General features: G+C 41.1%; 1 protein-coding gene across 1 annotated transcript in view; it reads left to right on the plus strand.

The window, feature by feature from the left end:
- Nucleotides 1-16,609, plus strand: part of XPR1 (xenotropic and polytropic retrovirus receptor 1) — a 103,332-nt gene that overhangs the window by 59,692 nt on the left and 27,031 nt on the right. The window contains exons 5-11 of the mRNA XM_083507130.1: nt 583-732; nt 1,423-1,506; nt 2,893-2,974; nt 6,263-6,450; nt 7,951-8,127; nt 10,368-10,533; nt 11,013-11,207. Of these exons, the coding sequence (XP_083363256.1) occupies nt 583-732; nt 1,423-1,506; nt 2,893-2,974; nt 6,263-6,450; nt 7,951-8,127; nt 10,368-10,533; nt 11,013-11,207 (1,042 nt within the window). The remainder of the gene's footprint in view (nt 1-582; nt 733-1,422; nt 1,507-2,892; nt 2,975-6,262; nt 6,451-7,950; nt 8,128-10,367; nt 10,534-11,012; nt 11,208-16,609) is intronic.

Below are 16,609 nucleotides of genomic sequence, written 5' to 3' on the forward strand. Positions count from 1 at the left end.
AAAGGGTTTCTGGAGAACAGGGTTTGGCCTTCAGCCAAACTTGATTATTCTAATTTACCAATCGGATTTTAATAGGCAACCAAATATAGGTCATAGACAAAGATTACTCTTAATTTTAAAACATGATGTGCATGATGCAGTGTTTTGCTTATGAAGACAACCCCAATGGGCATTAATGGATATTTCTTTTAAAGCTGATTTCTTAAGAATTAGCAAAATAAACGCTAAAGGCTTCAGTAGCAGAGATGTGTCATTTAATCTGAATTAGGCACTCCTTCACAATTTCTGCCTAGCTTATTATCTGGAAATATTAGGATGGTCTTTAATTTCATTCTGTTACTGAGTGTAGACTCCTTTTGATGTCAGTAAATGAAAAGACTTGCTTCCTACAACAGGGCAGAATATTTAATTTAACTGCATTTGTTATTTTTTGCCAGGCTTCAGTCTGTACAAACTATGGCATTTAAATGCTCCCCCCCCCCAAGAAGATTTATTCACTTTTCCTGTTCTCTGATCTCAAATCAAAGTTAATGTTGTAAAGATTGAAAGAAAATAATGTGGTGGGTTTTTCTGTATCTTTAGAACCTAAACTTCACAGGATTCCGTAAAATCCTCAAGAAACATGACAAGATCCTGGAGACTCCCCGAGGTGCAGATTGGAGAGTCGCACACGTTGAAGTGGCACCGTTTTATACTTGCAAAAAAATCAACCAGCTCATCTCTGAAACAGAGGTAGAGTACGTTGGCCTGTTTGTTTCGCCTGTCCTTAGACAAAATTCGCTCGGGTATTCGCTAGCGTTTCTATCTTCTCGAAATGCTGCTAACCGGATGTCAGGGAACTGCCATCGGAGCATCAGGTGGTGGAGGGGCTCAGGGAGGAAGAAAGAGACTCAACAGCTGAAGCAGGGACCAGCAGGGGGAGGAGTGGATCTCTGAGGGAATGCGAGCAGGAGGGAGGGCTCAGGGACGCTTCCAGCGAGAACAGTGGGGAGGTATCTGAGTCTCCCATAGGGAGACCCACACCTCGCCGGAAACTGTCACGCCGTGAGTCCAGGAGACGCGTTTCCGTTAAGGAGCTCCTTTGCTGGAAACGCTTCCGCAGACAGCCACTGTCGGACTCTACTAGTGACTAGAGCAGACATGTCTGAGGAGCTCCGTCACACACGGAGGTTTGTGGGGTCGCACAAACTCTGAGGGAGCACGTTTTACGCACAAGCAGCTAATCAATCCCTAACACCAGCTTATGGCAACAATGTGGTATATCTGAATAAACCGAAGAACTTGTACCTTTAAATACGTTCTGCTGTTGTGATCGTTGATAGCAACTGAGTTATTGAACGTTTTTTCCTTCTGCCAAACATCTTTGAATGAACAGGTCTTGAACTGAGGCATGATTGATTATTTATTTATTTGGCTCTTTAGACAGTGGTGACTAACGAATTGGAAGATGGAGACCGACAGAAAGCTATGAAGCGGTTACGTGTTCCACCACTGGGAGCTGCACAGGTGATGAAAAATTAGCTGGATTTAAGAGTGGCTGGGGAAGGCCCAGCCAGATGGGCAGGGTATAAGTAATATATTATTATTATTATTGTTGTTGTTGTTGTTGTTAACAACAACTGCATTTTAGCTTTTTGGTGTGACAGGGCGAATTGAGCATATGCAGTTATAAGAACTGGCATGGACAAATTCTTCCATTTCCACTTCTGTATTTCTGATTTTGGCTTCAGAGGACCGGGAGAGGACAAAAAGTGTCCCCAAATCAAGAGAAAGTTGCATGTGGTTTTAAAGCCTGGAAGCTTTTTATCTGACCTTCGTGTGCTCTCCAGTTTCAAGGGCGGATTTTGTTTTGCATTCTTGCTGCTTATTTTCATGCAAGCTCACAAGTTAAAGCAAAGAGCTCGAGAACTCCCACCAGCATGAAGCGTACCAGAGGCCTTGATGGAGCTGTCTCTTAATTAGACACGTCACTCATTCTAAGACACAAACAGAAGGCTCATTTGGGCTGGTGTCAGTACCTGGCATACTTGGGCAAAGGCTGGGTCCCTAGGGGTTAATGTCTTGCCCAGAGCTCCACCAACATTTCCCCCCAGCTGTTCTGCAGTGGGCTCTCCAGTGACATGGGAACTGCCCCTGGCAGCGCTGTAGTGACCGGTCACCCCCTCCCAGCAGTGGCACCCCAAGATTGGGGGGTGTCGGCTCCCATCACGCCCGTCTTCCAACACTGCACAGGCCAATGTAGCTTTCTGCTAGTCTGCGCTGGTCCCTGCAGCACCGGGAGACACTGCACAGGGCTGTGTGGCCTCATGCCAGGCGCGCCAGTCCCCATGGCGTCTCTCAACACCGCGCAGGCTGGTTCAGCCTTCCACAACATTATACCAGTCCCCCTCAGTATTGGGGAGGAGCCCTTCAAACAAATATTGAGGGGGCGAAATACACTTCTTCCCCCTTGAGTTGGCACACCTGCCTCCCAGCAAGGTAGGTGCTTAGTTCTGGGGAGCCACCTTGTTTCATCTTCTGGAGTCTACCATCGGTTGCCTGACATTTCATTATAAAGATAAAACATGCTGCCTGCTCAGCACCAATCAGAGCTTCGTACACTTGTGTGGATGTGTCCATATGCTGTTTTATGTCAGAGAACAATAAGTAGTGATTGAACAAATGAGTGTGTGTTTATTGACCCCTCATCTCTCACTCAGTTGACAGTATGGAATCTGTCTTCAAAACAAAACAAACCAAGAGGAGTTTAGAGTTATAAATTGTGAGATACTATTGATTTCGTGAGGATTTTTCCAATCTTTTTTTTTAAAAAAACAACAACCCAACAATACAGTTTAATTTAGCTGACTAGAATATGATTTTGTTTAAACCAACTTTCTCTTGTATCTGCAGCCTGCACCAGCATGGACTACCTTTAGGGTCGGGTTATTCTGTGGAATATTCATCGTGTTGAATGTTACAGTCATCATTTCAGGTTAGTCATCCTACACTTGCAGCCTGAATCCATGGGTCAGTTTGAATGACCTAATCATGTGGTGATTAATTTCACCATAAGTTAATGTTATTTATTATTTAATGTAGCTTCAACTTCTGGCAAAGCTTTCTGTGCTTGTGATTACTAGGATTATTGGGACTGCTAGGAACTATTAGGAACCACGTCAGATTTCTGTGGATCTTTCTGTGTTGGACATCGGGGAGAGACATTGACAAAAGACAGAAGTCTCGGGGTCGGGGGGTCTTGTGTATAATTTAGTTTGTTCTCTGAAATTCACAGAAAATTCCTTGTCTTCGAGTACTTTTCACCAAATTCTTGAAGTTAAAATATTCTCATTATTCCACATATTTTGTGCAAATTGGGCCTAGTAGCACATTTTCATCAGTGCCATTTTAACATGACTTGAAATGTCTATCTAAATGATTCACTGAATATGCTAATCTCGTAGTTTTTTTTGTATGGTACCTCCTGGTTTTTAGGCACTTTAATGTAAATAATTAACAAACAGTTTTTTTATCTCTTGCAGTGTTTTATGCATTCTGCATAAAGCAATATATTTAATCCAATATATTCAATACCCCATTTCATACTTGTTCCTCTGTATTTTGTAATCAAAAAATTCTATTTTCACTTTGCATATTTGTCAGTGGCCCTGTGAAACATGTGCTCATTGATCTTTTCATATCATGTAGCTCTTGTTAGTTCTGGGTGTATTTAGAACCATCTGTGTATTTGTGTTAATTTGCATAGTTAAAACTTGAAAGAATACTTTAAGTGTTCAGAAAGGGGACAGGCTTGTATCCCAAATGAGGCTTGTGGTGGCATAATCCTCACAATCAAACATTAATACTAAAAATGATTTTAAAGTTACACATAAAATTTCTGTGAGAAAGCAGGCATTGATTGCAAAGACCAGTCGCTCCGGGTGATATACTGCTATATTCCCCTCTTCCCCGAAACCCTTTCAGTCTACTAGTTAAAGGTGGATCTGGGGACTGCAGGGTTTTCACTTGAGCTTACCCGAAATAAGCTCAACAACTTTTCTATGCCAGGGCTCAACTCTGGAATTGCTAACTAACTTTTAAATAGTGCCTTTGATCACATGTAGAATACTTTCGCATAACCGCATAACATTGTTTGAAAGTCTACAGTTGGGGCTTTCTTTCAGAATTATTGGGCAAATGTCATCTAGGTCTGTCAATTTATTTTTAATTTGTTGAAAAGCTCTAGAGTATCATCTTATGTAGCTTCTGTTTGATTTAGTTCTTCATTTGCCCTTCTGAGGTGGGGGTGTGGAATCAATTTAGGCATAAAATAGGGTTTCTCAACTTTCTAGAAAAGATTGTGGCAGTTTGTAACTGTGTGCCAGAGAAGCTCTTTATAAGAGTCTGAAGTGTGCTGAATTCTTTTTGTACTTAATATTTGATAATTGCTACCATGCTTACTACGCTCGTATTTAGCATTCTGATCAGTTCTTACCTCTTCATCCTTTTGATGTCTGGAATAATGTTCATTTGTCTCTCAAGAACTCATCCTTTATACTGCTTGGCATGGTAGATCTCAAAATCAGATGAACAGTTTTTCTCACTGCTGTTTTAAATTTTACAACTGAAGAGATAACATTAAAGTGCTTCAAGGAACAACTGATGCCGGCCATGAGAAATCTAAATCACACTAAATTAATTCAATTTATTAGAAGCCCTCTCACTCATGCATTTTTCTTCTTTTTTTAAAGGGAAATGGAAGAATATAAAGATGGTTTTACAGAAGCTCAAAAGGCAATAAAGAGAAGGGGAAAGGAGGAGGGGAAGCAAAGATTAGTGGCTGAAGGTGCAGGAAAAGAGATTATCTGTGGGGGCCCATTTACATATGCAAGCGTTCACAGTACATAGGAGCAAATGAAGCCGGGAAAAGCAGACCCAATCAGGATAATGAAGCTTCCTACATAGGCCAGGACACGCAGCTCCTTTTAAAAGCAAGTGTTTTCCTCCAGTTAGCAGATTGCTTGTTTGACTGGTTGTCAACTCTGCTCCACTTGCACTTTGTTCATTGCCTTCCATATACAGTGGTGCCTCGCAAGACGAAAAGAATCCGTTCTGTGATTCTCTTCGTCTAGCGGTTTTTTCGTCTTGCGAAGCAAGCCCATTGCCGGATTAGCGGATTAGCGCTATTAGCGGCTTTTAGCGGCTTATCTGCTGATCAGATCAGCTGATAAGCGGTTTAGCGGCTTAGAAAAAGGGGGGGGGGAAAGGAAAAACCCCCTGCAGGAACTCGCAAGACATTGTCGTCTTGCGAAGCAAGCCCATACGAAATTCGTTTTGCGAAGCACCTCCAAAACAGAAAACTCTTTCGTCTAGCGAGTTTTCCGTCTTGCGAGGCATTCGTCTTGCGGGGCACCACTGTACATTGTGATGAAAGGGGCATGAGCCCCAGAAATGCATTCAGCCTTGCTGTGTTAGTATAGGTTCTGCATTTGGGGATGCACACTGTCTGCAAATGCCTCATTCCTAGTGAGTCAATCGCAGACCTTATCAAGAACATTTTGAGCCCTGGCTGCTTGGGAATCTTCACCAACTATAGTACAGTGGTACCTCTGGATGCGAACTGGATCTGTTCTGGAGCCCCGTTTGCATCCAGAAGCGAATGCAACCCGCGTCTGTGTGTCTGCGCATGCGCAGGTCGCAATTCGCCACTTCTGCGCATGCGCGTGACGTCATTTTGACCGTCTGCGCATGCACGAGTGGCGAAACCTGGAAGTAATGCGCTCCGTTACTTCCAGGTCGCCGCAGCGTGCAACCCGAAAATACTTATCCCGAAGCTACTTCAACCCAAGGTATGACTGTATTTAAAACAGGAACTACTGACCTGAGTAGATCCCTCTTTATTTTCTAAAATAAATCTGTCCATGGCCTCCCTTTTTAGCCTTGTACAAATTTCTCCGCAGCTTCCTCCTTTTGTAAGTCCGGTGTGACAAAAGCTGTTAATTTCAACTTGCTTAAGTTTCTGCAGGTATGCCCGTTGAAGGTAAATTATCCCAGAATGTGGGTTTTCTGGGTCCAAAATTTCTGCTGTCCTAATTTTAGGCATAGTATTTGGGCAGTGGGTTCTGATCAGTGGTTAGGTTGTGTGGTGTCATGCACAGCCTTTTACTGATATTTTAAGTCCAGATGAGGAGTATTTTTTTTTATTGCGAGGGAGCAGAAAATTGACTGTCTCCCGTGAGCGGTCCATTCTGCACATGTTTGATTTGAATCTTCTCCTTGACAGGTGTAATTTTTCTGAAAGCATTGAACGTGTGGCCACTCATAAGAATCTATCGAGGTGGCTTTCTCCTGATAGAATTCCTCTTTCTCCTTGGGATTAACACATACGGCTGGAGGCAAGCTGGAGTGAATCATGTCCTCATCTTTGAGCTCAACCCTCGCAGTAATTTGTCCCATCAACATCTCTTTGAGGTAAGTAGTACAATAGGGTGTTGGAGCCCCCTAATTAGCAGTAGATGTTGTTATCCCCCTTTGATCGTCCTGATATATCATCTTCAAAACAGATTACCTTTCTAGCGTCAATTTTCACAGGACACTTTGTCAGGAATATAGTTCGGTAGATTATTCTTGAACTTGATTACGAATGCAGACAACTCTTAGTTCTTCAGATACTGCCCTAGTTGTAAAGCTTTTACCATCCAAATAGAAAATACATTATCCAGCAGGAGGCTGCAGGAAATCCATTGTCTCTTTTCTGCATCAGGAGATAATGCTTTTAAATCCCAAGCATGCTTTTTCAAGGTAGTGTGTGGTGAATTTCATTGTGACCAGGTTGGCTGCTGCGAGAATAGGTTGCTGAATTAGCCTTGGCCTGATCCAGCATGTTTCTTCTTTTGTTAACAACCCTGTAGCATTATCAATTGCTGTTGTAGCCCAATGTGAATATAACAACCCCTGCAGTATAGTTCAATTTATAGTGCTGAGTGCCAGCCCTACACTGTAGTCTCAGACAATCAGCCGTGTTGGTTTGAATTCCCAGTCAAAAACATATAATACTTATCAGGTTGCAGCAAAGGTCAAGCTTCTGAAATTTCCCACTCACACCTCCTTCCCGGTCAAATCAAGCACTCAGTTGCATACAGAAGCTTCATGCTTTGCTGATTTGCATGCAGACTGATAGCTCCTTTAAATATTAAAACACGAAACTGAAAATGCACATAAAGTAAGATTAGGGTCTCCTGCCTTTGATGCCAACTTTTGTTTTTTCAGCCCTCTCAGCTACAGACTCAGTTAACGTGCACACCAGGGATACATTACCGGTTATACACTAATAGAGAACTTGATTCTCCAAATGCCATTATTTGTGTCGCTAAGATGGCACCACTCACACACATGAAGGAGATACCAGCAGACTTGTATGTAAGGTTGAAAACCCCCCTAATAACAGCCCAGTGAGGACTGAGCATACTCAGTGGGTATGGAATGCCAACTGCTGGAGAAAATTCAAAACATTGGAGAGGGAGAATTGAATGAGCTAGCCAGAATCTTGCAGTGAAACATTCTGTTATGGGTTCTACTTGTTTGTTTTCTTTTTTCCCAAGTGGCAAAAATGGGGCTATGCATAACAGCATCTTGCAGCTCCATGTCTAGCAATATTTCTACTGGTAATTATTATTTGAATAAAAATAAGGCATTTATATATCTAAATCTTACATGTGTACAAAACATAATTTCATGTGCTTTAAAAGTTATACATAATACACTTTGTGTAGTTTAACTAGTCAGGTAACTTAAGTTTGATAAAGTGCGTTGTGTACATTTTTTTTAAAAAAACCATGTTTTTTTCTATGGATTATAACTATCTGGAATCTTCACCTTTATGAAAATATAGTGCAGAACAAATAGTTCAGATTTGAGAATATATTGCTGTTTTACAAATGAATTGTTTGTGTTTTTATTTCATCTGCCTAGGTTGCTGGATTTCTTGGAACATTGTGGTGCCTGAGTCTGCTGGCATGTATATATGGTCACCCCTATGTTCCTATGCAGGCAAACCCACTTATATTGTATGGATTTATGTTGTTGTTTCTCATAAACCCTACCAAAACCTTCTACTACAAATCCCGTTTTTGGCTGCTCAAACTCTTGGTAAGCTGAGACATGCTCAAAACCCATAAAATGACACCTTGCTTTTCCGCTGTAAAAACAGCAGTGACTCAGTGCTGTTGTTCATGTGTGGCAAGAGACACCTGTCCTACTTATCAACACAAAATGCTTGTTAAACATGATTGAGGGTCTCACTGTGTGTGCAAATGTATGTGCAAATGAGCAAAAGGTTAAGTTGGCATGATACCCTTGGAATAGCGGTCACTGCTGATACCATAACATTCTCTTTTGCAAGTAAAAATTAAAACTTTTGTGATATAACAGTTCTGCAGTCATTACTGAAGTAGTAATTCCAGGTATGAGCTAATCAAAGTTTCAGGTTGAAGTTAAAGATTCTTGTATGAAGAATATTGTACAAACACTTCAGTAGAAAATGCTGGCGATTTTGATAGTTTTAAAATTATTTAAAGTGTCTGTTTGCACTTGTATCTTAAGGCAGGGAACTGTTCAGGGAAGTTTTTAACGTGTGATATTTTACTGTATTTTTGGTTTCTATGGAAGCCGCCCAGAGTGGCTGGGGAGGCCCAGCCAGATGGGTGGGGTATAAATAATTTATTATTATTATTATTATTATTATTATTATTATTATTAATAGGCCCTATAGTCACACATCGTAGTGACTGTTAAGAAATTGCACTTGCAGACTCTTGCCTTGGTAATAAAAACAGAACCGTTCTATCATGTTTTCACAGTTCTGAAGCTTCAGGGTTGAACCTTGGTCATGTAACAACAGTGGCAATTAATTTCTCAGCTTATTTGTATATGTTACTATGCTCTATGTGTACTAGAGGTTTGGGGGATCTTTAGCAACTGTTGCTTCTCGCAGCTGCTGTGGGCACAGCGGTTTCCAGTAGAATAGGACAAGGCATTTGCTCCTGATGCTCTTGGCATGGGAATTTGCGAGAGGTGTCGGAACCAAAAGATATCCAATAGCTTCCCATAGAGCCTCATTCAGAAGCTCCTTTGTAAATTTTCCAGTGATTTCTTACTGCCAAGCAGTTGTGCAAAGAAAGCAGCCTAATCTGGTTTAGTCTTTGCAAATTAATACTTAAGCCATGTTCAGATGACTGTCTGTAGATGCATAAATGATTGCTTATGAAGCTGTGGGTGCACACGCTTCCCTTGCCCCTCCTGTGCTCAAGCTTTAGTACCCAAATCCTGGTGTGTATTAAACTGGAGTTCCTTGTACAGTTTGAATTCAGGGAACTCTTGAGTTTATGTCACTATTCTTGTTCGTTAGCTAAAATTAAGCTCAAGCTACACTGTTTGGTCATAATGTGGAATTCTGAGTTAATGTAAGCCAAAATCTGGATATCAAACACATCCTGTGGTAAAACACAGATCTGCTGTTTAAAGAAGGTTGTACACAGCCTTAGTCTGCAATAAGTGTGTCATGCACACAAATGGGCGTTTTTCATGAAAATTTGCACTTGCTGAGTTGAGTTCTGTGCTACTGTTGTTACTAGTTAGCTCGAATGTGGCGGGGATCTAAAGGACGATGATCTTATTGGTTACACATTTACCAAATGTGTTAGTCTTTTGTTAGGAAATCGACAAGGTATTGATTGGAACATGTCTGAATCTTCAACAATGCAAGCATTATTCTGTATCCCCTGCTTGTTTGCGTTGTGTCCAACTGAGCATCAAGACTAGATAATCTTGATGTTGCCCTTTTAGCGTTTTGTTGTTACAACTAAGCAGGCAGGAAGAGCTGTAATCTAAGGTAAATGGAGCATGAAATGGTCTAGCTTGAGGGGCGCATAGCTGATTTCAGACCTTGAGGGGGAAATGGACTGAGATGGAGAAAAATCTGTTTTTACTATTTAGTTCAAATTCCCTCCAGCCATCATGGTTGAAGAAGTGTCTGACAGCAAACATTTCTATTGGTGGTCCTTGATGCTGAACACGTTTCCTACACTTGGTATATTTGTAGGCAGGATACTCAACAATATTTCACTTTTTACGTCACTCACCTTACAAAAATATGTGATGTTATTACCAATTTTATTACCAATTGCCAACACTGTACAGCTGCATTTATCCAAAAACTGTATGATGGCCAAATGATTCTATCAATCAGGAACATATAATAGACAAAGGATTTACATAGTTACACTGCCACAGATCTGTCCTATTATGCTGGATAATTTGATCATTTCTATAGAAAAACTATGTTTTGTGGTGACTAAATGTGTATGACACTTTTTCTTTTTCTTTTGCAGTTTCGGGTGTTCACTGCCCCCTTCCACAAGGTGGGCTTTGCAGATTTCTGGCTGGCCGACCAGCTTAATAGTCTGGCTGTGATACTTATGGACCTTGAATACATGATTTGTTTCTATAGCTTTGAGCTCCAGTGGGCAGCCAATGACGCATTGCTGGCAGATCCAGGTATGTCAATGAGAAGGGAGCTTCATTAACGGCCATGTGCAGGCAAATTTAGGCTTATTTGCTCAGTGGAAAACCATAACAAATATAGGCATCTGGCATGCAGTCAAAAAAAACCACAACCACACATATTTAGTTGGTGTGTGGGAATGGTGTTTGTTTATAGCACCTAATTAGGAACTTAAAGTTTAAAGGAAAGTGCTTCTGATAAGCTAGGTTTTAAGGTCCAGTTTAGGGTGGTGGTGTGGTCGAATTGTTGGTGTTGTGTTTGCTTCATTTGTTTGCTAAGTTTCCATGCCATGACTTCACGTGATAAGGCATTGATATGAAATATCCCTGGAATGGAGAAGCATTCGATTAATAATGTTGGGCCATTGCTTGAACCACAAAGCTACTTTCCTTTGGTAAAATGAGACAATTTCAAGAGGAGACTACAGGACGTATTTTGCCTTGCATTTAGAAGCTTGTCTTTATTTTTGCAGTTGGTCAGATCTGCAACACCTATGCCTATGGAGTGCGAGCAGTTGTCCAGTGCATTCCTGCGTGGTTGAGATTCGTCCAGTGCCTGCGCCGATACCGTGACACCAAGCGGGCCTTTCCCCACCTTGTTAATGCTGGCAAATACTCCACAACCTTCTTTATGGTGACATTTGCAGCCCTTTACAGCACTCATAAAGGTACTGGTTTGAGAGCCTTTGCTGGTCGGTTGGATTCTTCTACTTTAAATACCAACATCTTTTTTCTCAGAACGGTTGGCTGTGTATATTTATGGGACACAGAGGAGAAACCGTTGCAGAATTCAGGGGCTACAGGTTAAGACTCAATCATAGCTTCTGGGGAAATAGTTCACTTGCCTTTCAATCCCCCCACACATTTCACTGTGGACTGTGTTTAAACTTGAGCATGGCTCAATAAATTCAAGTTAGTTCTTCATGCCCACCGTTTAAAACACTTGTATTTATTTCTGTATAGTCGGAGTACTACAATTTATCTCTTCCCAAATTACTATTTGTACAAGACCGTGGTTACTTTACAGATGCTTAATAAGTCCATACTCCCAAGAAGTTTGCGATCAAAGTTTAAACAGCAGAGAAACTAAGGGAGGGAAGAGATGAGGGTAGCAGCAGGTGAACATGAGTAAATGCAGTTAAATGTCTTTAAAATGGGAATCATAAAATGAATTCTAAATCTATTAAACCTGCAAGTTGGCCCCAGAAAAGAATTATTTGTTTCTCATTAACAATTAAGATCATACTAGAAGTAATTCTGTTTAATTCAATGGAATTCACACTCTGGAAAGTAGGGTTAGGATTGCAGCCTATATGGAATTTATATTTATGCAGTCTACACCATCTTAAGCATCTCAGGGAAACTTGTAAATCATCATTGCCATTTCCTAGATTTAGGAAAATTTGTGAGCGTAAAAAATCATGGTTGCAAAACATTTCCTATCAAGGTAGGAAAAGATCCCTCCCCTCATATGTTTTTGCTGTGAACAAAAATGGTTTAGCTGCTAGATATTGAAAATTTTTTAACAATGGTTCAAGACTATGTTTTGTAATTAACCACCTTTTTAGGATGGGCGTTAACAGTGCTGGATAAAACTGAAAAGTGACCATAATCATACGAGTGTTGAGAAATGTTCCCAGTACCTTTTGACTTCCAGGTGTAATTTTTACTCAGAATGATGGGCAATTGCTTCCAAGCCATTAATCTGCAGATTGAGGTATCTGAACCAACATGTTTCCACATCTCCGTGGAAACCACAGTGATTTGCTTTTGCTGTTCTTGCAGAAGAATAAGGCTTTTTCTTCCTTGTGCTTTAGGCAGTCACAGTGCTTGTCTTTGTTCTTTTCCCCTCAACTCCCATATGAGTCAAGAGATTTCAGACTGCCTTTAAAACACATGCTGATTTATCCACACATGTAGGCAAAAGTGCATGTTTTGAGTAATCTGCATGCTTGTAGGTACAACAAAAGCAGAATTTGAGCTGCAGAATCTCAACTTTTTAAAATAGTCCTCCAGTAAGCTTCTAAATCTCCTCCTCCTCTTCAGGTTCAGCACAACAAATTGTGCCACCTAAGGCAGGGGGTGGCTCCTACCACACACATAAAACACACACACACCAAGCACAACGATACACACTTTTATTTCTGCCCTCTGACAGTCCCAAACTCCTATTTGCAGCACCAGTGCTGTCTTCTTCTGGAGGGCTTGTCTGGGGAAGGGGGAGTTTTGGCTTTAGCACTAGAACCTTGGTTATGGAGTTAAGAATAAAAAACCCCCCAGTCCTTTCTACTCATACATGTGCACAGCACATTTCTTTGGGGTGTGCACCCAGATAATTATTTATTTCAACAGAGGAAGGAAAGGGGGCGGGAACGACAAGACAAACAAGTAGGTAAAGAGGCAAAAAAAACCTAACAAAACGACCACAAGAAGAGTGGTCAAGAAGTCAAAACAGGAGGTTTTCCTGCAGAGAAAAATGCCCAAGCTAAGCTGACTAGAAGCAGGACAGATGTGCAGAACTATGTGGCATTTAATATTCTGTGACTGACACAGTTTCACAATGTATTTTTGTACAGATTTTGCATTGCTGCCTGAAAAAATATTCAGTTGGCTGCCATTTCATAGTTTTCCAACTTAGGCTTCTCAAAAGCTTTGGGATAAATGTTAGGTCTAATATTTGCCTGAAATAAATTTCATCAAAATTGGTTAAGCTGCAACTTGAACAGCTTAGTTATGCTGATAAGGAGATGTTTTTGGTCATATTGACTGCCACTCTTGACTTTAGGCTTCAAAGTTGGATTCCTTAAGTATAGATAGACTTGTCTTCAGGGGGTCAAAACATATCAGGACTCAAAAACAAAACACATTTCCCTCAAGTAGTCACATAAGTTGGGAGATCTCTCTGATTAAGAGGAATCATTCCAATAATAGAGCATCTTTAGCTTATTTTATTATAATTGAAAGCTCCATTATAAAGTGTGCCTTTCGAGCTGCGTTCATCTCTGTGTTTCTTTAGCCTGATTAGCCAGAAACTAATAGCCTAGTTGAAGAATTGATGCTTTTGAATTATGGCGCTGGAGGAGACTCTTGAGAGTCCCATGGACTGCAAGAAGATCAAACCTCCCCATTCTTAATGAAATCAGACCTGAGTGCTCACTGGAAGGACAGATCCTGAAGCTGAGACTCCAATACTCTGGCCACCTCATGAGAAGATAAGACTCCCTGGAAAAGACCCTGATGTTGGGAAAGATGGAGGGCACAAGGAGAAGGGGACGACAGAGGACGAGATGGTTGGATAGTGTTCTCGAAGCTACCAGCATGAGTTTGACCAAACTGTGGAAGGCAGTGGAAGACAGGAGTGCCTGGCCTGCTCTGGTTCATGGGGTCATGAAGAGTCGGACCCGACTAAACGACTAAACAACAAGAGCAATAGCCTAGTTCAGAGCTGGTAGTAAAATGCCAGGGTAGTACCGATAGAGGGAAGCACCCCAGGTCATCAGTGTGGTATAATAGGGAGAAATGGAAGGTGATGTGAAATTGGGAAGTCAGCCCTTTGCCATTAAGAATGGATGTGCTTCTAAAGGGGCGTTAGTATGAAAACCCGGGGAGAGGACCTTGTTGCTTACTGCTCAAATTGTGCAAAAGAACAGGCCTGTAATGGTTGCCATGGTGACAGAAGTATGTTCATTATTTTTTCAAAGGCCTCCCACCCCATTACGCTCTTATATGCAGTTGCTAGCTTCAGGGAGAAGGGGGAGGGGAGCTCCCAGCCACCAGCCTAGAAACCAATAATCCTCTTTATGGAAGGTCAGGTTGCTGTTGGCTGCCATCATCTCTTTGTGTAGGAGCCGCTGAACATGTTACAGCTGTTCTGGTGGAATTGTTTTCCTTCATTGATTGTTGCAGTCAAGGAAATTTCTGGCTGTTTCCCAGAGTCTGATTCTCACGCGCATATTTATATAGATTAGCTAGACTCCTTTGGGACAGAGTTTTGAACAGCCACATCAAGCACTTAAGCTGCATTATCTATGGCAGCCATCCAAGCACATTTATGCGTGTAATTGTGACTGAAATTAGTAGGACTTGCTGCATATCATGCGTTTAGCCTGGGATACTGGAAAGTTTTACCCATATGAGTGCAAGGGGAGATAATTCTTTGTGTAGGATATTAGCAGTTCTTTTCTTGAAACTTGTTGCTTCTGGTAAAACATTTACCCTTCAAAATCAACAGCCAAGGTTGTAGTGTGCTCTCTTCTCATTCAGCCTTGTAACTAAAACATGTCAATGGATATGAATTCCTCTTAAACCATTACTTGTAGGGATGGTATCCTACTAGATGTTTTGTTTGTATTCCCCAATATCCTGAGCTGCGGAACGTTACACAGGAGTCTCAATTATTCTGATTTTTTCAGTAGTTTCTCAGAAGATTTCTAAGAGGAGGAAAGCAGAGAGGCAAGCACATATGCAGTGCTAGAAATCCTAAAGCCAGGCAGAAATTTATCTTGTAAATTTCCCGTCCAGCTTCAAACCCTAAAGCATTTATTTGACCAAACTGAAACCATACAAATCATTCATTTTACCTCCCACCGCGCCAAGTCTATGTATCTCAAGTACCTTGGATCTCAAACTCCTTGGCTCCCGAACAAATCGGCTCCTGGACAATTGAAACCCAGAAGTGAGTGTTCTGGTTTTTGAGCAATTTTCAGAAACCGAACATTCAGCGCAGCTTCTGATTGGCTTCAGGGTGCTCCCAATTGGAAGCCACGCCTCGGTTTTCGAATGGTTCTGGGAGTTGAACAGACTCCCGGAAATCATTCTGTTTTAGAAGCAAGGTACGACTGTACTTGTTTATGACTTAGTAACATGTGTTGCTAAATTGTCATCTGCAGATAATTATTACATTTAATATAAGAGGACAAATTTCTACTATCGCTTCTACTTTATACTGGCTTTGTACTTCCTTCTGCATATGTTGATTATCTTCTAAAATAAATAATAAGGCATGTATGCATTCTGGATAGCTCCCTTTTACATTTTTTGAAGCAAAGTCTACTCTATACGGCTGCGGGGGAAAGTTTGACTGACTGGGTGATAATCAACTGCCTTGTTTGGTCTGCACAAGAACTTCCATTTGCACAGTGGGACTTCCCCTCTCCCCACCCCACCCCTGCACCCTTCCCATAACTGCTCCAGAGGGTTGAAGTAACATCTAGAACAGATTTAGGGCCAAGGGGAAAAGGGAGTTGAAATCCCATTGTAGAAGCAGAAAGCCTTTGCATTGATGGGCCACCTTACTTTGAATACAAGCCACAGTCCTGCATGTGTGTGGATGAGAAAATGGGTCTTTCATTGTTTTGTGGGTGCTTCCCCCCATAATCTATTGCCAAATAATTCTGAATTATTTTAAAGCACAGGTGAGCTGCTTATTCCAGAACCAGTCAAATTGAAAATTTGAGCCACTGCCTTCACTTTGATACATTTTTAAAAAGATCTAAACAATAGAAGTGAGATGTCGGCAACTTGAAAATATACTAAATCATCCCAGATCTATTTCAGGCTGTTGCATAACCATCTATTTTTTTCATTAAATGGGTTCCCTAACCAACAGTAATTAAGATGGGGAGAATCTTTTAACCAAACAGCTTGATTAAGTTAGCTATTACAACATTACAAGTGAATTACCTTTTTCATCTCTTAAATTGTGTGGCCTTTTCTTAACACCCTTATCTATTATAATAATTACGAATGATTATACAAACTTGACTGGAAGAATTAAACAGTGCTTTGGAAACTAGCACCCTTGAAAGCAATCGCTTTCAAACTGTTCTGAAGGAACCTGGGACTCTCAGGAGCTTGTCAGGGTTCCTGAATTAAAAAATAATTTGCCCACATGTTATTTACTCAATAATACACAGGGCCAGAGGAGTATTTGATTTCTTCTGAGACACTCCCTTAGTGCACACAAGTCAACAGTGAATCCAAACCAATTACTTACAAGCCAATAATTTTTTTAAGGCACCCATTCCCCCCCCCCCGTGAGATCTGTCTGATATTTATTCAGAATGTTTAT

The sequence above is a fragment of the Podarcis liolepis genome (genome assembly GCF_965112155.1).
Source record: "Podarcis liolepis genome assembly, chromosome: 6".
Lineage (NCBI taxonomy): Eukaryota > Metazoa > Chordata > Lepidosauria > Squamata > Lacertidae > Podarcis > Podarcis liolepis.